General features: G+C 37.3%; 1 protein-coding gene across 10 annotated transcripts in view; it reads left to right on the top strand.

The window, feature by feature from the left end:
- The window catches only part of Mllt10 (MLLT10 histone lysine methyltransferase DOT1L cofactor), a 147,921-nt gene that overhangs the window by 68,357 nt on the left and 57,266 nt on the right, over nucleotides 1–22,298 (top strand). For all 10 annotated transcript variants that reach the window (XM_057787267.1, XM_057787270.1, XM_057787269.1 and 7 more), the window contains 3 exons: nucleotides 943–1,038; nucleotides 12,274–12,529; nucleotides 15,090–15,659. In XM_057787267.1, coding sequence (XP_057643250.1) covers nucleotides 943–1,038; nucleotides 12,274–12,529; nucleotides 15,090–15,659 — 922 coding nt within the window. The remainder of the gene's footprint in view (nucleotides 1–942; nucleotides 1,039–12,273; nucleotides 12,530–15,089; nucleotides 15,660–22,298) is intronic.

Here is a 22,298-nt window from a genome sequence, read left to right as displayed (position 1 = left end):
ATCTCTGTTTTGGAATAATCAGTTAAAAGAAGTATAAAAAAGTTTCTTCTAAAATTTGAATGAAAGGTTTTATTCTGTTTACATTTTTTGTTTCACTGTATTTATACTACAGCCAGAAACAGTGGTTGTTTTTAGAATGTTGTATTAAGAACTGTATCCTTAATTTTTATGTGTTTTGTTCTGCTCGAATATAATAATGCCTTTTAGGACAGGGAAAGGAAACTTATTCTTCCTGCCTTGAACAGGTAAAGTGGTTTAATGGATTACATTTTTATGCATTGTGGGAAATAGATAGATTCAACTAACTGAATATTCATACACAGTACTGAGAACATTTTCGTAGAAAACCTTTGATAGTAAACAAAGTTGGGATCTTATTATGTAATTTCTTATTTAACCAAGTTTTCTTTTGTATTGAGGTGTGGATTGGTTCTAGTGCTTCACAGTTATGTTAGTATAACCTTGCCTTGCCCCCCCCCCCCCCCCGTTGTTTTTGTTTTGCTTTCGGTTGTTATTAGAAACTGAGGAAACAATTTCTTTGCTCGAGTTTCTTTGTCCTAATGTCTAGTTACTGGACGTTCAGTACATGGAGGTGCCATAAAGAGTCACAGCACTGAGGTGGTTGAAGTGGTCTTACACGGGAGCCACTTCTTTTCAAAACAATGAAAGCCCAAAGAATTAATTATGTGTGTGTGCTATGTGAAGTGTCCTGTAGATCTTAAAGTGCCATTTATAAAAATATATTTTTGCTACATATAAATATAGCAAATAGAGACAGCCTTTAGTTATTCATTGTTACTAGATTGGACAAAGTTAAGGAAGGGCCATTTTAAAATAATTTTTATACATAACTGAAAAAATGGGTGATTTCTTTTACAAAGGTTATAAAAGAATATTACATATATATGAATTATTAATTTTAAAACATCTGTTTATTTTTAGAAATACAAAGAAAAGGACAAACACAAACAGAAACATAAGAAGCAACCAGAACCATCACCTGCCTTGGTTCCTTCTTTGACTGTTACTACAGAAAAAGTAAGATTGAAGTATCAAATTTTGTTTTTTTAAAATACTTATTTGTTATGTATACAGTGTTCTGTTTGTATGTGTGCCGGAAGGCCAGAAGAGGGCATCAGATCTCATTTCAGATGGTTGTGAGCCACCATGTGGTTGCTGGGAATTGAACTCAGGACCTTTGGAAGAATAGGCAATGCTCTTAACCTCTGAGCCATCTCTCCAGCTCTCAAATTTTGTTTTATGTAATTAATGAAATATTGGTTTTTGATCCAAGGAGTCTTTTCATTCCCAGTACTCTGGTTACAATTTTGCCCACCTTTCTAGCCATATATGCACTTAGAACTATCGCCTTTTTAGTCCTTTATGCTGTTTTCTGTTTATTCTGTTCTTGTCTTCAAGGACCATGTATGGATAACAAGTGAATGACACCGTCTAAATTAAGAAATAGGGTTAATTCAGACTTCAGCTATCTGTGACTTAGAAATCTGGCTTCACCACTTAGTAATTGAACCTTAGGTTGATTTACCTCTCTGCAACACTATTTCAATACCTGTAAAATAGGGGAAATAATAATTGAAATTAAGATAAAATATTTAATATTACTAACATTAAATATTATTAAAAACATTAAAAGAATACACACATCTGGTTCATATTAATTGTTAGGCATCACTCAGATTATCATAAGATGATATGAAAACAGCCTAGAAATGGGAACATTTGGCTGGGAAAGAGGGGTGAGTGAGGAAGTGCATTTGGAGATGAGACCAATATAAGGGCCTCTCCACAAAGGTCTAGCTACATAGGCCTCGTGTAAAACCTCGCCTTGGTGTTAGTGAAATTGGAGCTATTAGGCAGAACTGAAATTAAATATGGTTTGTAACTTGAGTTTTATAAGGTGTTTCAGTTGCTTTGGTGAAGGGAGGGGGAGGAGAGAAGGTAGGAAGACTTGACGCCAGAGAGGCTATAAGGAGGTTCTTAAAATAGCCTGCCACTGAAGGTGGCACTAAAACTGGAGATAGCAGGGGGTGCTCAAATTTTGGGTACATTCAAACACGAACCCCTTCTGACTTTCTAAAAGATACGCTTGAGACTTTAGAAGAAAGAATTGTCATGTATACAGGTTTTGGTATCAGAACATGTTACCACAGTTCAGCATTTTAAAATAAAATAAAAATTTATCATGTCTCTGGTTCTGTTTGCAAGATAGTCTGGATACATTGTACTAGTCTATCATAGGTAAAGGCTAAAATCAGAGTGTCGGATTGCCTCTCACTGGGATGAATCTTCTAAACTCAGGTTGTGGTTGTAGGATTTTGAGGCTCCATTTCTGTGTCAGCCACCCCCTTTCCAAGCAGCCCACTCTTCTTCCCTAGGTCCCTCTCCCTGGTCAGCTACTTCATCCAGAGCAGGGAGCATTTAGTGTTTTTCTAACTTTACCTCTGCTGTGTCTTCTGCCTTTAATTAATTTGCAGTCCTTTATATTCATAACCAGATTGTCTTATTTTTATGGTAGAACGGAGGGTGAAAGAGGAAAAAGCCTTTGATTTTGGTACCTGGAGATTTAGTTTTTGTGTCATTGTTTTTCTAAAAAGTTCGTAGAAGCATGTAAGCATCAATTTATTTCTGTTTTTAAATTTGTAACAAATTGAGCCTAATCGTTAAAAAAGTAATCTTAATAGATTCATTACTTTTTTTTTTTTTTTTTTGGTTTTTCGAGACAGGGTTTCTCTGTGGTTTTGGAGCCTGTCCTGGAACTAGCTCTTGTAGACCAGGCTGACCTCGAACTCCCAGAGATCCGCCTGCCTCTGCCTCCCCAGTGCTGGGATTAAAGGTGTGCGCCACCACCGCCCGGCTTAGATTCATTACTTTTTATAATTAGTAGGAGACATAGTAGTTTTCTTACCATCATTGCAAATAACTTAAGGGTTTAAATTTTGCGTCCCCAGGGGTCTCCATATGCAAGAAGATTTTCTGTAGTTAGTGAGATTTTCTTCTTGCAGTATTTATAGGAGAGGATAAAGACCACCCTCTCTCCCTTGCTGTTTCCTTCTTTCTTTCCTGTTTTGTATTGAAGTTAGAATACTAGGCCTCATTACTGCTAGGCAAGTGGTTTCCTACTGAGCTGTACCCCAGTACCAGCCCTATAAGACTTGTTTTGTTTGCTTTCAAGATGGGGTTTCTCTGAGTGACAGCCCTGGCTGTCCTGGAAATGCACTCTGTAGGCCAGGCTGGCCTCTGCCTCCCGAGTGCTGGGATTAAAGGCTTGTATCACCACCTTCTGTCGAGACTTTTTGAATTGCTTTCCTATGTTTAATTTTTATACTTTAAAAATTTAACGATTAATATTTTAAGAAATCTTACAGACTTTTGTTATAATGAAGTCAAAGTACAAATTTATAAAAGTCACTTTATTTTTGTTCTTTCCCTGCACTATCTACCAAGACAGTTATATTTGAAGGTTAAGCTTTTGTTTTCTTTGTTTTTTGTTTGTTTTGAGACAAAGTTTCTCTATGTACCCCTGGGTGTTCTGAGGACCAGGCTGACCTCTCTACCTCAGAGATCCGCCTGCCTCTCTCTCCCCAGTGCTGGCATTAAAGGCATGTGCCACCATTACCTGGCTACTTTTTAAAGTAATCTTAATTCGGAGAAAATATAAATGCTTATTTTATAATAAAGTTCAGTATACCAGATACATTGGTTATTTTGTTACTTTTAATTTAGTTATAATCGTTATGTAATAAGTTACACATATTTAAAGTAAAACAATATTAAAATTATAAAGAGGATGATAAGGAGGAAGCAGGTCTCAATGTGTTGATTTGCCTGGCTGGAAATGCACAGAATGCCACCTACCTCTGTCTCCGGAGTGAGTACTGGGGTTAAAAATGTGCAGCGACACAACAAAAAATGTATTTTTGATAAATTTTCAAGTACATGTATTAATAAAAACTACCACCATGGTTCTAGGCAAAAAATGTGTTTTACAATTATCTTCTGTGTCTTCCATTCCCATCTCTCCTTAGGTAATTCTGCTTTTTGTAGCTTTAAATTAGCTTGAATCCTTTAGAAAGTTTAAAAGGAGAAACATACAGTGTGACACTTTTTAAATTTTGGCTTGGATTATTTCATTCTGCATAAGATTTGAACTGTGTTATGTGTATCAATAGTTGAATCATTTCTGTCATTGTCTGCTTTCTTGTTTTATGGCTAGAATAGCTTGCTTATTGATTCAGTAGTTGGTGAATATCTAGGTTTCTGGTTTGGGGCTATTACAAATAAAGCTGCTATGAGCATATTACAAGCCTTATATAGATATATGCTTTTTATCTTTTTGACTTTTGTGTAGCACAAATAATTAAAACCTAGAGACAGATATTGGGAAAAACAGAGTAGCCAACCACTCGAGAGACCTTTTACCTCTCTCTACCAATGCTCAGACATAAAGGACGATCTTCACATTGCCAAACCTCAGAGTCGACACTCCACTGAGCTCCTACCCCTTATATTCTTCTCTCTGCCCAGCCATATTGCTCCTCTGTCCACCTCCCTATTGTTGGGGTTAAAGGCATGTGATCCCCAGTGCTGGGTTCACCTTTGTATGAGCTCTGTTTTCCTTTTAGACAGACAGTTTCAATCTTCTGTAGCCCAGGGTGGCCTTGAACTCACAATCCACCTGCCTCAGCCTCCCAAGTGCTGGGATTAAAGGCATACGCCACAACTGCCCGGCTTTGTTCTCTTCATTTTTAATTTTAACTGCTGCTTTACTTGGGATTAGTGTTGGCATATCTTTATTCATCCATTTCCTTCATACTCTGTGTGTCTATACTTAATGTCTTAGTTACTTTTCTGTTGTGATAACAACATTGACAAAGGCAACTCAAGAAAAGTAGCTTATTCTGTCTAATGGTTCCAGGATAAAGTCCATCCTGGCAGAGAAATTCCAGCGCTAGGAGCCTGTCTGAGCCATGGTTAGTCACACGGCACATGCAGAGGGAAATGGCTGTCTGTGCTAAGCTCTTCCACTTTTGATTTTTGAGTCAGGGTTTCTCGGTGTAGCTTTGGAGACTGTCCTGGAACTCACTCTGTAGACCAGGTTGGCCTCAAACTCAGAGATCCACCTGCCTCTGCCTCCTGAGTGCTGAGATTAAAGGTGTGCACCACCACCACCACTGGGGTGCTCTTCTACTTGAGTCCATGATCCTAGCCCAAGGACTGTGGCTGCCTGCAATGATGAAGCCTTCCTACCCCCAATTAACCTGACCGAGATAACCTCCCTTGAATAAGCCAGGTAGTCCTAGATGTCATCATGTCGACAGTTGAGATTAACCATTGAAAGTAGGTTTCTTCTAGGCCACACATAGTCTTTGAACTTTGATCTACTCTGACAATCTTTCTGTGATTAAACCATGTTTAGGACACTTAATTTATATACTATAGCTAATAGGGACCGTAATTGTTACTATTTTCTATTTGTTGATTTTATTTTTTCTTTATCATTACAGCCTTTTGTGATTTTTTTTTTTTTTGTAGTCTGTTCTCCTTTCTTTTTTTGTTCTCCCCTCCCCTTCCTCTCTTTTTGTTTCTGGCCTTTATCTTCCTTATAATGGCCTATTTTATTGAGGCACTGTTTGAGGATCTTCTGTGTGGCTCTACGTGGACTCGACTCAATGTTCTCGTGTATTGGTTTCCAGAATGCTAAAATTGGGTGTAGGTTACCATACCTTTTATTGAACATCAAAACATACACACACTTTTAATTACTGGCTCAATGATTTTGATATTCTTGTTGTATCTGATGCTATTTTTTGATGCTCTTGTTTTTTTTTAATTTTAATTTTTTATTAATATTTATTGAGCTCTACATTTTTCTCTGCTCCCCTCTGTGGCTCTCCTCTCCCCACTTCAACCTTCCCCCTAGGTCCCCATGCTTCCAATTTACTCAGGAGATCATGTCTTTTTCTACTTTCTACTTCCCATGTAGATTAGATTTATGCAAGTCTCTCTTACTGTCCTCATTATTGTCTAAGTTCTCTGGGATTGTGGTTTGTAAGCTGGTTTTCTTTGCTTTATGTTTAAAAACCGCCTATGAGTGAGTACATGTTGTGATAATTGTCTGGGTTATCTCACTCAATAATGTTTTCTAGCTCCATCCATTTTCCTGCAAAATTCAAGATGTCGTTATTTTTTTATGCTGTGTTAGTACTCCATTGTGTAAATGTAGCACATTTTCCTTATCCATTCTTCGGTGGAGGGGCATTTAGGTTGTTTTCAGGTTCTGGCTATGACAAACAAAGCTGCTATGAACATAGTTGAGCACGTGTCCTTGTGGCATGGTTGAGCATCCTTTGGATATATACCCACAAGTGGTATTACTGGGTCTTAAGGAAGGTTGTTTTCTAATTTTCTTAGAAATCACCACACTGACATCCAAAGGGGCTGTACCAGCTTGCATTCCCACCAGCAATGCAGGAGTGTTCCCTTTTCCCCACAACCTCTCCAGCATAAGTTGTCATCAGTGTTTTTGATCTTGGCCCTTCTTACAGGTGTAAGATGGAATCTCAGAGTTGTTTTGATTTGCATTTCTCTGATGACTAAGGATGTTGAACATTTCCTTATGTGTCTTTCAGCCATTTTAGATTCCTCTGTTGAGAGTTCTCTGTTTAGGTCTGTACTCCATTTTTTTTAAATTGGATTATGTGTTCTTTTGGTGTCCAATTTCTTGAGTTTTTTTGTATATTTTGGAGATCAGACGTCTGTCTGATGTGGAATTAATGAAGACCTTTTCCCACTCTGTAGGCTGTTGTTTTGTCTTGTTGACTGTGTCCTTTGCTTTACAGAAGCTTTTCAGTTTTAGGAGGTCCCATTTATTAATTGTTTCTCTCAGTGTCTGTGCTGCTGGGGTTATATTTAGGAAGTGGTTCTCTGTGCCAATGCGTTCAAGTGTACTTCCACTTTCTCTTCTATAAGATTCAGTGTGGCTGGCTTTATGTTGAGGTCTTTGATCCATTTGGACTTGAATTTTGTGCATAGTGATAGATATGGATCTATTTTCATTCTTCTACATGTTGATATCCAGTTATGCCAGCACCACTTGTTAAATATGCTTTCTTTTTTCCATTTGTTATTTTTTGCATCTTTGTCAAAAATCAGGTGTTTGAAGATGTATGGGTTGATATCCAGGTCTTCTATTTGGTTCCATTGGTCCTCCTGTCTGTTCTTATGCCAAAACCAGGCTGTTTTCAGTACTGTAGCTCTGTAGTAGCGTTTGAAGTCAGGGATTGTGATGCCTCCAGAAGTTCTTTTATTGTACAGGATTGTTTTGGCTATCCTGGGTTTTTTGCTTTTCCATATGAAGTTGAGTACCGTTCTTTTGAGGTCTTTGAAGAATTTTGCTGGGATTTTGATGGGCATTGCATTGAATCTGTAATGCTCTTAGTTTCTTAAAGATTTTTTTTTTTAAATAATCTTTTAGTAGTCCTTGCTTGCTGCAGAAATTACCATGTCCTAGTAAAAGGAACCAGAGTAAATAGACAAACCTTCAGTAGTATTCTGGTGTGAGGTATGGGCAGAGAAGGCTTTCTATATTGTATTAAGTCTTAGAACTTAAGTGTTTCTGTGACCATGAATTTTACAAATGTTTCTCTGTTTTTAACCATCCCTCTACCTCCCTCAAGGAGGAAAACAGGGTGTACTGATAGAAGTTATAGTCCCCCAACCCCCAGCACTGATAAAACTCGAACATGTTAAGGTATGGTTAGCTAGTTCCTCCCAAGGGCAGGAGTTGTTAAGAACAGAATGCTTTGAATGATTCTAAGATTGCTGCCAAGCCTTAGAATCAGAGTTGATTCCCAGGCTCCATCCACATGGTCTAAGGAAAAAACCAGCTCTGACAGATACACACACGAGTGTGCACCGTAGCACACCCTTCCCCACAGAATCAATAACATTAAACATACAACAGACAAAAACAGATGTTCTAATACTCTCCGGTGGTTTCTTTTGTGAATCCCTGGGGACTATTCTCCTAAATTCTCTGAGGACCTGCTAGAGTTTCTAGAGGTAAAATTCTCATCTGTGAGGACCCTCCTGGGAGTTTTTCCCTTGGCCTGGTCTACACTGACCTGCTAGGTTCCCCAGCTTTAGTTTAGTTGCTTAATCTGGTATAAGTTATGTCTCTCTCTTATTTGCTTCTCTAGTGTGTTGGGGAGCAGCTTGTTTGTGACGACTTTTCTGGTGATTTTTCAGGCTGTTATGTACACTTTGTGTGTGTTTCATTTCAGAGTGAAGACTTAAAAGCTCTTTAGGTTGGACTACAAAGTAGGAATCCTAATGTCTTAGACATTTACTGATAGAAACTACATCTTCTAACTTTGGTGTAATGTTTGCTTTTTTATGGATTGTTGAGAAAATATCTTGTTTTTTTCTTTTGATTTCTTTTTTGTCACAGAGATTAATTAGAATTGTTTTAGTGCCAGGCGTTGGAGGCGCATGCCTTTAATCCCAGGAGGCAGAGGCAGGTGACCTCTGTGAGTTCGAGGCCAGTCTGGTCTACAAGAGCTAGTTCCAGGACAGGCTCTAAAGCTACAGAGAAACCCTGTCTCACCCCCCCCCCCCAAAAAAAGAATTGTTTTACTTTGTTTTGAAATATCTTCCATTTATCTTGGTTATTTGTTTCTAATTTACTTTCTTTATGCCACTTCCTTTAAATTTATTGACTCTTTTGTATTGTTTTGTTTATTTCCTAACTTATTTTTTGACTATTTGTTCATCCAGTTATTGTTGAAAGATAGGTATGAATAGCTGAGGGTTTGGAGGTAATGGGAGGAACTAACTATGCAGGTGAAACATAGTATCAGGAAGAGACAGTCTATCTAGCAGGTTAGTCTGGGCTGAACGTGAGTGGGTATATAGGTATACACACAAGCTGCACAGAAGTACGCACAAAGGCCAGAAACACACACACAGGTCGAGAAAGCAGCTCTGTCTGTCTGGATCTTACTGTGTAGACCATGCTGGCCTTGAAGTCACAGAGACAGAGGATAAGATTCTGTCTTTCCATTGGCTTCAAAGGTTTAAACTCAAGTCTCCATTTTTGTTTTTTGAGTTAGGATAATTTCTATAATGGGTTCTCCAAGTTATGTAGGGAAAATCTGTGGCTCTTTTGAGACGTTTGTCTGTAGTGTGAATTCTAGTTTGTCTTAATAATAAAAACACAGAGTCAGATATAGGGGTAAATGCTGACAGATAGAGAAGTAGAGCGACCAGCCAGTAGTTCTTCTGCGACATCTTCCCACTGAATAGGGTGTCCTGTCTCTGCTAGTCCTCAGACTGCACTACTATTCTCCTCCTGCCCTGTATTCCTCTCTGCCCAGCCATAGCCCTTCCAGTGTCCACCTTCTTAGTGTTGGAATTAAAGGTGTGCGACTGGGTACTGGGATTAAAAGTGTAAGCCACCACTGCCTGGCTCTGTTTCTCTAGTGTAGCCCAGGGTGGCCTTGAACTCACAGAGGCCTCTGCCTCCCTGAGAGCTGGGATTAAAGGTTTGTGCTACCACTGCCTGGCCTCTGTGGCTGACTAGTATCCTGCTCCTAACTCTGATTCTCAGGCTAACTTTATTTGTTACAACACAAACGAAATATCATATTTGTCCAGTATTTTACACCTACTCATGATTGAAGAAATAGCCCTTCTCTGTTGTTACTTTCCAATTCCAGTATAAATGACAGAGCCTTGTACAAAAGTATGACACAATTACAGGTTTTAAATAAAACCATAACTGAAAATTTTGGTTCCCTACTACAGAGTCATTTCTTCTTTATAAACTTAAGAGTTTTGTTTAAAGTAGGAAATAATTTGTACCTAGTATAGCAACTTAGTAGTTATATTAATGCCATATTTTAGCAGCAGCCTAGTGACTCCAGGCTGTGAAACAAAGCATATTCTTAATTACTCATTAAATTGCCTGTAAATCAGAATGACCAATGTTTGCATGCATTAATTGATTCTTATTACAACCAAATAGCCAGTTTTCTTTCTAGTGGAAAGGATAGAGAGACTGTATTATGGGGCTTAGAAGATGGCTCAGTAGGTGCTCTTGGCAGAGGACCCAGATTTGGTTCCTAGTCCCAAACTTGGTGATAACAGCCACCTGTAGTAACTCTTAGTTCCAGAAGATCTGACACTCTCTTCTGACCTCTGCAGGCGCTGTATGTTCATGGTAAATAGACAAAATACCTATAACACATAAAATAAAAATAAATGAAGCCTTTAAAATTACATTTGTATATGTTAATTTAAAAAAGGACTGGGGCTGGGCGGTGGTGGTGCATGCCTTTAATCCCAGCACTCAGGAGGCAGAGGCATGTGGATCTCTGTGAGTTTGAGGGTAGGCTGGGCTACAAGAGCTAGTTTCAGGACAGGCTCCAAAGCTACATAGAGAAACGCTGTCTCAAAACAAACAAACAAAACCCCACAAAAAAAGGGACTGGGGTTGCTAGAGACAGGGTTCGGTGAGTAAAAGCACAAGTAGTGTTTGTAGAGGATTTGGGTTCAATTTTTAGCACCCACGTGGTGACCTTGGATTCAGTACTCAACCACCCATATGATGGTAGCTCAGAACCAATTCCAGGGGTATCTGATCTCGTCTTTTGAACTCAAGCATGCACTTGGTGTACCACATACGTACATGCAGGGAAAACAGTCATATACACTTAAAAACAGGAAAAGGCTATACTTGCCTTCAGTCGAGTGTACCCTAGCCACCTTTTCTCTCACTTCAACAGCATACACAACGGGATCATTACAAGGAAGGGTTTTTTAGATCATAGTTTCAGTGGCTTCGGTGTAGAGTTGCTTTGTCTCATTGCTTTAACCTGCATTGATAGAGGTCATCTGTTCATCTCAAGGTGAAAGGGGGAAGTTAGGCCCTGAGTGTCTTCTTCACAGGCCCGTCCCTGGTGCCTAATTCCACTAGGCCCCACCTGTAGGTTCCACTGCCTTGAACTTGTTAGCCAGTTCTTAGCATTGGTACCTTGGATATATTCAAGATCTAAACTCTAGCAAGTACCAGAGATCTGCCTGCCACTGCCTCCCAAGTGCCACCACTACCCAGCAAGATTTGATTTTCAAAACATTTCTCTTAGTTTTTTCTTTTGAACATTGATTTTGCAAAAATCACCAGTCATTCTTTTTTGTTTGTTTTGGTTTTTCGAGACAGGGTTTCTCTGTGGTTTCACCACTCATTCTTAAAATTGATTGTTATTTTTCAATTTTAAGTTTATTCTCAGACTAAGTGTTGCATAGAAATTAATACTTGTGTATCTTTAGATTTTTTAATTTCACATTACGTTTGATAACAGATATATCACAAAGATTTATTCAAAATTTATTACTAGTTATGTTCAAGGTAGTGTATTTAAACATATCGGATACTTGTGAATATACTGGTGATATAAAGTCTTGCTCCTGAGGGATGCTATGAATCATGTTAATTAACATACATCTAGTTTGTGTACATCCACACTCCCTTTATTTGGCCATACATTGCATTTAAGATGATTTCTAAACCCAGAAACTGGTTGTCTACACAATCTTTATCTTATTTTTCTTTAGTCATATGCACATCATATAGCTTTACTTCAGTTTGCAGAGAAATGATTTGTGTTTCAAATACTGGAACTTTGTTGTTACATTCTAGGAGGGAGCCTAATGCATGTAGTCCTCTAGTGGATGATGTGCTTTTTGTTCTCTATAACTCTGACTACTGTTTTGAACACTAAAGCTTATAATTTCATGGCTAAGCAATAGTATGTTCTTGGTGAAAATAATGCTTTAAAAATGAATTGCTTTTAAAAATATATTAATAAGGTCAAGTGTTACTTGCTGCAGCCTCACCTTCAGTCAGTCATCCTATCTATTATAGATACTTTGTTTCAAAGTAGTGATAGGGTGGGGTATGTAGAAAGCCAGTGGTGGAAGCCCAGCATGTGAAAGGCCCTGGGGTTGATTGTGAAGATGGTAAACCAGCAAAAAAAAAAAAAAAAAAAAAAAAGTGAAAATAGATTTTATGGTATGATTTTCTTTGGTAGAGCCTGACTTTTTTAGAATGGAAATGTTCACATAAGTTCAGTGCTTATTTATACTGTTTTCTTTAGCCAAATATAATTAGTTCTTTTTTCCTTTTACTCCCTTCTTTCTTTGTTTTTTTTTGTTTTGTTTTGTTTTGTTTTTGTTTTGGAATCAAAATGTTAGACTTACACAAGCACTAGCAACAACTCTATATCTGGATCATTGAAGCGCTTGGAAGATACTGCAGCACGATTTACAAATGCAAATTTCCAGGAAGTCTCTGCACACACCTCTAGTGGAAAAGATGTTTCAGAGGCTAGAGGGTCAGAGGGAAAAGGGAAGAAATCTTCAGCTCACAGCTCAGGTCAAAGGGGAAGGAAGCCTGGTGGTGGACGAAATCCAGGAACAGCTGTGTCAGCATCTAGCCCCTTTCCACAAGGTATTATATCTTAGTAAAAATACTTATTTTGATAGTAGCCAGTAGTTGTTAATGTTTTGTAAAAGAATTCATTTTTTTCTTATGACTAAGGATTATTCTAGATTATGTAAGTAGTTGGTAGTGTAGGATTACTTCCAAAAGTAGTGTTTCATTTTAAAGTGTTTCTGGAGCTTTTGTTCTCTTTATTGAATGATTTATGTTTTTTAAACTGTAATTTTAATATTTAAATGGCTATAGAATAGGGAACAAGATTGGGGAGAAAAAGTCGCCCCCCCCCGAATAGGTATTCTTTCTGTAAGCTGTTTTTATTTACCTCTCCTAATAACATTTTATGTTTTAGTAAGTAGATGAGAATTAAGCAAATTTTTGAATCAAAGTCGGTATTAGTGATATTATAAGCAGTGCATTAATTATAAAGCTTGAAGTAGACTTTTACTCATCAGCCCTATGTTCTATGCTCAGGCCGCTGTATCAACAGGATGCCCTATATATTTGAGTTTTGCATAAATGGCAAATAGTATTTTAGTGTGTTTCCCAAATACTGTTTGGTTAAAGACTGAAGTTCAATATGTGTAGTTTTATGGAAAATAGGAACACTGTTACATTTTAAAGTATATACACTAATGTTCTTGCTTTATATGTCATTTTAAATGTCAACACAAATACCTTGAATAACAGAAATGTTATGATTTGAAAGAAACCAAGTTAAGTAGCTTGTTCACTTGTATGTCTGTTGTTCCCTTAGAAATGAATGAAAGGACTGTCATTTATCTTTGTTGAAGCATTTGTTAGACTTAAATCCAAGGTCTTAATGGTAATAGATAAATAGTAGATTGCTAATCTGCTGACCTTTCACTAAAAATATATTCATGTATGTCATAGGAATAATTTGGAGCTACAAATATAAGCCAGGTATATGGATGTGAATGTATTTCTTTTTGGACAGAAAGTTCAGTAAGCATAGATAAAACAAAATGCCAAAGTTACTATTTTATTTAAATAAAAATTAGTGTTATTTTTATACCACTTTGAAAATCAGTCAAACCTTAATTAACCTTAAATGTAACTTCATTTACATTTTAAATGAATGTTGTATTAGCAGAAGTCAATTAATCTCATTAAAATTGTTTATTTGAGTTTTTGAGATGTAGCCCAGCATGGCCTTTAATAGCCTGTGTGGATTCTGATCATCCTTTCTCAGTCTTCCAAGTACAGGAATTAAAGTGTGGGTCACCAGACCTACTGTATTCTTAAGGTTTTTTTTGTATGAAGTGCTATTCAATTTTGAAGAGGTAGCTCCTGTGGTTTTGGAACTTTGTAATATTAAAGATAGGAAATATGTTATAGTTATGTGAAGTAACCAATAAAATGTTGAAATATGAAGATAAGGTATTTAAGATGGCCTTGTTTTTTTATTAACTGTTCTTATTACCTGTGGATTATAGAAAATTTAAATATACCAATAGAAGTATTTGATATTTTTAATATTGTATATGTGTGCATGTGTGTACATGTGTGTGTTTTAGTGTGGGATTGAGACTAGGGTCTCCCATATTTTGTGCAAACTCTACAGTTTAGACTTATGAAACAGTAGATGTCTGAGCTGAGTCTGTTTAGTTTAGTTGCTTATTTCATTTGGCAAACAAGGGAAGAGTATAGTGAAATAGGGGTGATGGAAACTATTCTCCCAGGGCAATTTTCTACTTACTAGGCACAGAAGGATTTAGAGTTTCTTAGACTGCATAATGGCAGGGGGTTGCTAAGGGTTTTGACTAGAGTGAGGAGAGAATAAGCAGTTGGAAAAGAGGCAAAGAAGAGCTACCTCTTTTTCCATGATTTTTCATTCTTGTTTTTAGATTTATTTACTTTATGAGTATTCTGTGTGTGTATGTCTGTGTACTCTGTGTGTGCCTGAAGAGGTCAGAAGAGGGTTATAAGATCCCCTGGAATGGGAGTTACAGATGATGGTAAGTCACTTTATGGGCGCTGGGAGCCAAACTACCAAGAGGAACTCTGCAAGAGGAACAAGTACTTTAAACCACTGAGCCATCTCTCTACATGGTAATTTCTTTTTAAAATTATGACTGTTCATTTCCATTATGAACAAAGGACAGTTCCCAATGAGCAGTGGTGGCGCATGCCTTTAATTCCAGCACTTCGGAGGCAGAGACAGGCGGCTCTCTGGGAGTTTGAGGTCAGTCTTGTCTATGAAGTGAGTTCCAGGATAGCCAGGACTACACAGAGAAACCCTATCCGAAAAACAAAACAAAACAGAAAGATCAGGTTAAATAAGACATAGCTAGTGTCTTAGTAATACAGTACAATTCAAGAGTGAGTATGTGATACTGTCTTTGACAAGTGTTCTAAAGTTAATTTTAGAGATAAAGTTGATTTCTTGTATCAAACTTTGTTACATAGAGCTATAACCTGTGTTTTATAATTTACTTTTAAAACATCCTTTTCTTTTTGATAATTGTGTTATGTCTGTTGCTTAGAGGAACTTTGTGTCCAAGTTTTTTTCTTCCACTACCTTTGGTGTTTTTTTTGTGTTTTGCTGCAGGCAGTTTTTCAGGAACTCCGGGCAGTGTAAAATCATCTTCGGGGAGTTCAGTGCAATCCCCTCAGGACTTCTTAAGCTTTCCAGACTCGGATCTGCGGAATGACGGGTATCCTCACTCCCAGCAATCATCATCAACCAAAGATGTACATAAAGGAGAGTCTGGAAGCCAGGAGGGGGGAGTAAATAGTTTCAGTTCTTTAGTGGGTCACCCTGTGACCTCAACTGTTATTTCACAGCCTAAAAGCTTTGAAAATTCACCTGGAGATTTGGGTAGTTCCAGCCTCCCTACAGCAGGATATAAGCGAGCTCAGACTTCTGGTATAGAAGAGGAAGCTGTAAAAGAAAAGAAACGAAAAGGAAATAAACAAAGTAAACACGGGCCTGGCCGACCCAAAGGAAACAAAAATCAAGAAAATGTTTCTCACCTCTCAGTTTCTTCTGCTTCACCAACATCATCTGTTGCATCAGCTGCAGGAAGTGTAACAAGCTCTAGTCTTCAGAAATCTCCTACGTTGCTCAGGAATGGAAGTCTGCAGAGTCTTAGTGTTGGCTCATCTCCAGTTGGTTCAGGTAGAGATTTGTGCCTTGTTTTCCATTTCATTTCTTCACTATCCTTTTTTTCCCTCGCCAGAAAGTTATGAACAGTTGTTATTAGTGTATTTTGAATTGGTGAGCTACATTTAATTAACATGGCATTTCTTAATTTTTATTTTATTTTATTTTTTTTTTTGAGGACAGGAGCTTAATAAATAGCCCAGGCTGGCCCGAATCACTCTGTAACCAAGGCTGACCTCAAACTCTTGTTCATGGATCAGCCTCCCAAGTGCTGGGTAATTAACATGACACTTTATTTTTTTTAAAAAATGTTTGTTTATAAATAAAAGATAGGAGCTCATTAAATGGCCCATACTGTCCTGGATCTCTCTGTAACTCAGAATGGCCTCGGACTTTTGGCCTCATGAATCAGCCTTCTCGGTGCTGGAATTGCAGTGGTCTGTTCCATGACTGGCCAGTTTTCAGGAGGAGATGGCATGTACTGTAGCTTATGCATGGAGGCCAGAGGACAACATGAGCAGTTGATTCTCTTCTTTCTTCCACTATGTGAGTCTCAGGTCATCAGACTTGGTAGCTAACATTTGTTTAAACCTTTGAGCCATCTCAACTATTTTTTTCATTTCCTAATGAGAAAAGTGAAAGTATTTTACAATCCTGGCAAAACTAGTGCTAAATATTTAAGCACCAAATAATCTCATATGTTATTAAATACAGACTAAATAGCTTATTATTCATCTGGTATTTATTTCCCAATTGTGCTTTTGTTCCACCTGCACATTATGTTTAACACAAAAACAGGATTCGCATCTTAACATGTGAACAGTTCTCCACTGACTTTTGGTGTCTTCTTGTTTTGAGCTCTTTTGCAAAACTCATCTTTAATTTTCTCTTTCTCTATAATTGTACACAAATAATGTGAATTACTCTGACTTAAAGTTAGTATTTGTTAGGTACATTTCATGTCGAAATACCTGAATTGTTTTAAAATTCGTTTTAAATGTATTTAGAGGTTTTTTTAACCATTATTTTTATCTCAAATTAGAGTTGATTACATAGATTTGAACGTGGTCCCCAGCCTTGCTTTTATTTTTGATTTTGTAATAACTGTCCTAGTCTTGTTTAGAAGTGACTGTTTAGTACACATAAGCCTGAAATTGGCTGTGAATCAGTTATCCATGTCTTGTTGGTGCTGAGATTACAGGTGTGCATCACCTTTTATCATTATTTTTATGACAGTACACATGAATTTATATGTAGTGCTCATGTCACTGGTATGCTTCTATGCAACCTGTAATTTGTGTTACAGTTTTAAGTCTTTAAAAATGCTGGACTTGCATGCTTTATTCATTTTAATGATTTTTGTTATGAGAATAAGTGCGTGCCTGGTGGTCTCTGAGGCCAAAAATATGTGTAGGATCCCTCTGCTACTGGAGTTACAGATGATCGATTGTGAGCTGCTGTGTGGGTGCTGGGAACTACCTGTCCTGTGTAACTCTGGCTGTCTCATTGCTCAGAATATTGAAACCCACAGACATTTGCTAGCCTCTGCCCTAGCTGACATCATGACATCATGCCTCAGCTTTTTTTTTTTTTTTTAAAGATTTATTGTTATTTTCATTTATGTGTATCTGTGTGGCACATGTATGGGCACCTATGGAAGTCAGAATAGATGAGGGCATTGGATCTCCTGGAAATGAGTTTAACAGGCTGTTGTGAGCTGTCCAGTATAGTTGTTGAATTCAGGTCCTCTGGAAAAACTACAAAAGCTCTTAACTACCAAGCCATCTCTCCAGCACCAACCCTTAACAGTTTCAAGTTTCATTTGTCTGTTACTTTTCCTGTGAATATGAGATAATTTGGGTTTTCAATAAATCTTGACTGCAAACCTCTCTGCTAGCTTTGGATTTCTGATGGTTGAAATGAGATTTCAGTTAAGAAACACTAGTATGGATAAAATCAGTTTTATTAGTCCATAATGAGGGAAGGAAGAAATAGTGTATTAAAAACAGTTAAGTTAAAATTTTTTCATTATATTTTATATTGTATATTTTATAAATAACAAAATAAAAGAATCTTTGAATGGCTTGTGTATTAACTTCAGTAAGGGGAAGTAAGCAAAAATAACAGTAACCATTCCAAGAAGCATACATATGCAATCCTATATGAAAACACTGTGTTATCTGTTACATTAGGTCTCACTAAGTGCATTGTTATTTATATCTCAATTAGCAAGAGTTTTATAAAGGGCTATTGATGTCCCTGTTCCAGAGCTGGTAAAACTGAGCTTTTGAGGGTAAAGTTGCTCCATACATCCTGGAGTTTTTTGTTTGTTTTTTAAATAGATTACTTTGGTACCTGTTGTAGTTTTGTAAACAGCCCCCAATTTAGTGGAATTTGTAAAATTGTTACATTGCTAGCACTATGCCATGGGGGTGGGGGGTTGAAGGTCAGTCCTCAGTCTTGGTGTTACTGACTTATTGGTGGGATAGTCTTTGTATTCAGTATTTGTCTTTTTTACATGTTTACCAGAATCCCCAGCCCACTCTCATTAGTTGTTAGTAGCACTCCCTCCATAATAAAAATGTCTCCAGACATTGTTAAATGTCCCCAAGAGGCCAAAATTGCCTCTGGTTCAGAATCACTGTTTCAGGAAGTGGGAAAAATAAATTACAGTGGGAACAAAGTTCTTTAAAAAGATTTAAATATAGTGCACATTTGAATAAATGTTTATTATTTATGCTTCCCTTGAGACTATAAGGGCCTAGCAATCAGCCTTAACCTTTTGCCACAAAAAGCAAATTTAAATGCAAGTTTACTCATAAAAATTGGGTTCATACTATTTTAGCAAAAGTTATAATTAAATGAAAACCTGACTGAGAATATAAAGCTTAAATTTATTTATATTAAGGTCTTCACTGAGTACTGTAATTTTGAAACATAACTGGAAAATATTTGAATTTCAAAGTTATATTTGAATGCTTCTTTGAAACACATGTCTTTAGATTAATGGAATTAAAAAATAGCTAATTTACAGTTCTCAGAAGAGTTTTTTTTAAAGCTGTTAGGGAGATTTTAGGCATGAAAAGTAATGTTCCTTTTAGTGAGCAGAGTTTGTGTTATATTAATTGCAGTATAAAGCTTAATTCATATTTTTTATCTCTATTATATAATCAATTATCAAAAAGGAATTCCCTTTAGAAGATACTATAGTTTCAAATCAGTAAATTATTTAAAATTTTAATAATGTAAATAAATTTTAAATTGTGTTAAAGCAACCAAATATGTGTTAAAATAGCTAAAATTACAGGGACAGGGTTTCTCTATGTAGCTCTATGTAGCTTTGGAACATGTCCTGGAACTCACAGGGTTCTGTCTGCCTCCATATCCCAAGTGCTAAGATTAAAGGCATGCACTACTACTGCCTGGCCATTTTATGTGTTTCTAATAAAAGTTTTGTATCTAGAACAGAGTGCTTTTTTACTGATAAATTGGGAGTAAAAAGTCTGCTCTCCAGAAGCTTGACTAACTGTGTGTATTTAGGATGATTATACCTTCCTAAAAGTAATGTGTTAGGAATTGACAACTGCTGTCGAGCGTGTGCTTTACATTGTGTTAAGCTCTTAAGATGCATTAAATATTATTATTATGTTGGAGAAGAAACTAACATGTAGTTGGTTATTTTATTTACTCTTGGCTCTTTTGGGGTCCTGCCTCCCAGTTCTGAAATAAATACACACAAGGAGACTGGCTTATTTCTAGTCAGCTTTTCTTAACTTAAATTATCCCATCTACTTTTTGTCTTTGCTCTTTTACCTTTCTCTATTTCTGTGTATCTTACTTTACTCTTACTCCATGGCTAGCTTTATAGCAGGGTGACTGGTCCCTGATGTCCTCCTCTCCTTGTTATCTTGCTCCTCATCTTCCTGCTTTCTCCTTCTATTTATTTTATCTGACTGCCTACCCTGCCTGTCTTTCCTCCTGACTTGTTATTGGCCGTTCAGCTCTTTATTAGACCCATCAGGTGTTTAGACAGGCAGTGCAACACAGCTTCACAGAGTTAAACAAATGTAACATAAAAGAATGAAGTACATCTTCGCATCATTAAAACAAATGTTTCAACAGTATAAACAAATATAACACATCTTAAAATAATATTCTACAACACTAACATGTACAGATACTTAGCTTGTGCTGAAACCGAATTCCTGATTTGAGAAAAAATTGGTTGTAAATTCAACTGATAGTATAATGTCATTCTTTAAGCAAGCAGTGAAATGCATGAGCAAATTTAGAAAATAATGTAATTTTCAGTAATAATACCCTCATTCTTTAAAATAATTAATTTTAAATTAATAAAAAAAATTTTAAATTAAAATTTCCTAAATTTAAGAATTAATTTTTCTTAAATTTTAAGTTCAGAAATCGTTTATTAACCATAAAAGTCATCACCATGTGGTGGCACACGCCTTTAATCCCAGCACTTTGGGGCAGAGGCTGCTGAATCTCTTGAGTCCTAGGCCAGCTTGGTCCGCGAAGGACAAGGACAGCCAGGGCTGTCTCAAACCCCCTCTTCTTCCCCAGTCATCCCCCATCCCTCTAACAAGTAATAAAGTAGGAAGAAGGTAGGTATGGTGGCACATGCCGTAAATCCCAGGTCTAGGGAGGCTGAGGCAGGTGTAGGATCTCTATGTGTTTAAGGCCATGTGGTCTGCCTAGAAAGTTCCAGGCCAGCTAAAGACTATGCAGTTGAGACTCGGGTCTGAAAAGTTGTTTTTTGTTTGTTTTAACAACAGGTTGGTGAGTTACTAATGGTTGGTTTGTTTGTTTGTTTATGGAAGCACTGGCTAGGCATGATCAGCTGTCACATTAGTGAGGTTAGGGACTCTGTCTTCTCACTGTATCTTCACTGCCAGCACAGTGCTTTTAACATAGCATGAAGTATTGTCTTTTAAAAGTGGTGAGCACTGAGTCTATTTCATATGGGAATCGTATCATGTGCTTCAGGTGCTTACAGTTAAGCTGTAATACAAATCTTTTCATTGTAAAGTTTTGTATCACACTGGAAGAGAGTAGAGAGAAATTAAGCTGTACTTTGGAGTAAGAAGAAAAGTAGCTCTACATTATTTGTAGAAAAGGAAGTAAATGCATATTTAAGGGATAAATCCAATAGAAATGAGAAGCTTGTGTTTGTGTCACAGTTGGTGGGGGGTGGGTGGACTTAAACTGAGGGTGAGTACCAGGATTAAGAAATAGGACATAAAAAAAAAATAGGACATTCTGGACTTAGTCTTGATAATTTATCATTTCACAATTTCATAGAAAAAAGAGTTGCCTCATTCAGTCTATAGTAACAGTACTGTCTTATGTTTGAGTTTCTAAAGAACACCTTAGGTACTCTGGTTTAATCCAGGCAGGACAATTGGTGTTGTTGTTAGTATTGTTATTTTATTTGATTTTGTTTGTCTTAGCCAAGGAGCTCTTGGAACTGGAAATCCTCTTGTTTAAGTGCTAGGATGTGCCACCATGCCTGTCTTAATACTAAGACTCTGATCCATTACTTTCTGTAAATAAACTTTTAGGTTATGAGCACTTAGGTAGCTTTGTGCCCCTACTCTCTATTTTATGTGTGTCAGTGTTTTGTCTGCGTGTTGGTGTGTGTGTTTGTATGTGTGTGTACCACATTCATGTTTGTGCCCACAGAAGACAGAGAGGGTATCCTTGGCATAGGATGCCCTGGAACTACAGTTAGAGAAAGTTGTGGGCTGTCATATTAGTGCTTGGAACTGTGCTCAAGTTCACTCTGTAAGGACAGTGAGTGTTCTTAACTCTAGCTCTGGAACCTGACCTTTTGAAAGATTAAATATTAGTGTTTAGAAAATCCAAACCTTGTACTTTTCTTCTTATGACATTTTATGGTCTCGTGATTTAGGGTGCTGGATAGATGATCTACTCAATGGATCAAGTATTTACTTGGAACTCTAAGGAAGAGTTCAGATACCTATAATGCTAAGTAAAGAAGCATGTGGTAGTGTGCATCTGTAATTCCAGTTCACCTTTGGCAGGGCGGGAGGAAAACCAGAATCCCCAGTTTTCATGCCAGATAACCTCGTCTACACAGCAGTGGAAAACTAGGGACCCTGCCTGAATCAAGATGGAAGGCTATTCTGTGACCTTCACACATGTGCCTTTAGTCACATACACACATCATATATACACATTGAAAAGGAAAAGAATACAGGTGAGATCATTTAGCAGATAAAGACGCTTGTCATGCAAGCCTGGTAAACCTATATTTGATCCTGGCACTAATGCAGAGATAGGTAAAGAACTCCACAAAATGGTCCTACATCCTCACATAAAAACGGCATGGTGCGTCCACACCTAAATGTAGCAAGGGGTTGGTGGTTTAGCATTGTTTGATGGAGCGTGTCGTGTTGTTTTCAAAATAAAGTCAGAGAGAGGCAAGTTCTTGAAATTGACCACTCAGGAGTGAAGGCCCCCACCCACTTTAGTTTCTACCAAAATAAAAGATTGCCAGTGATCAGAGATTTCTTTCTAAATTGTTCTTTATATCATGCTTGACGAAAAGTATGCTTATTTTAGCATACTTTCAGGTTACAGACTTAGCACTGTGGAGAAGTTAAGATGGGAGCT

This window comes from Chionomys nivalis, chromosome 13 (genome assembly GCF_950005125.1).
Source record: "Chionomys nivalis chromosome 13, mChiNiv1.1, whole genome shotgun sequence".
NCBI classification, from domain to species: domain Eukaryota; kingdom Metazoa; phylum Chordata; class Mammalia; order Rodentia; family Cricetidae; genus Chionomys; species Chionomys nivalis.
This window is presented reverse-complemented; position numbering and strand designations above follow the sequence as displayed.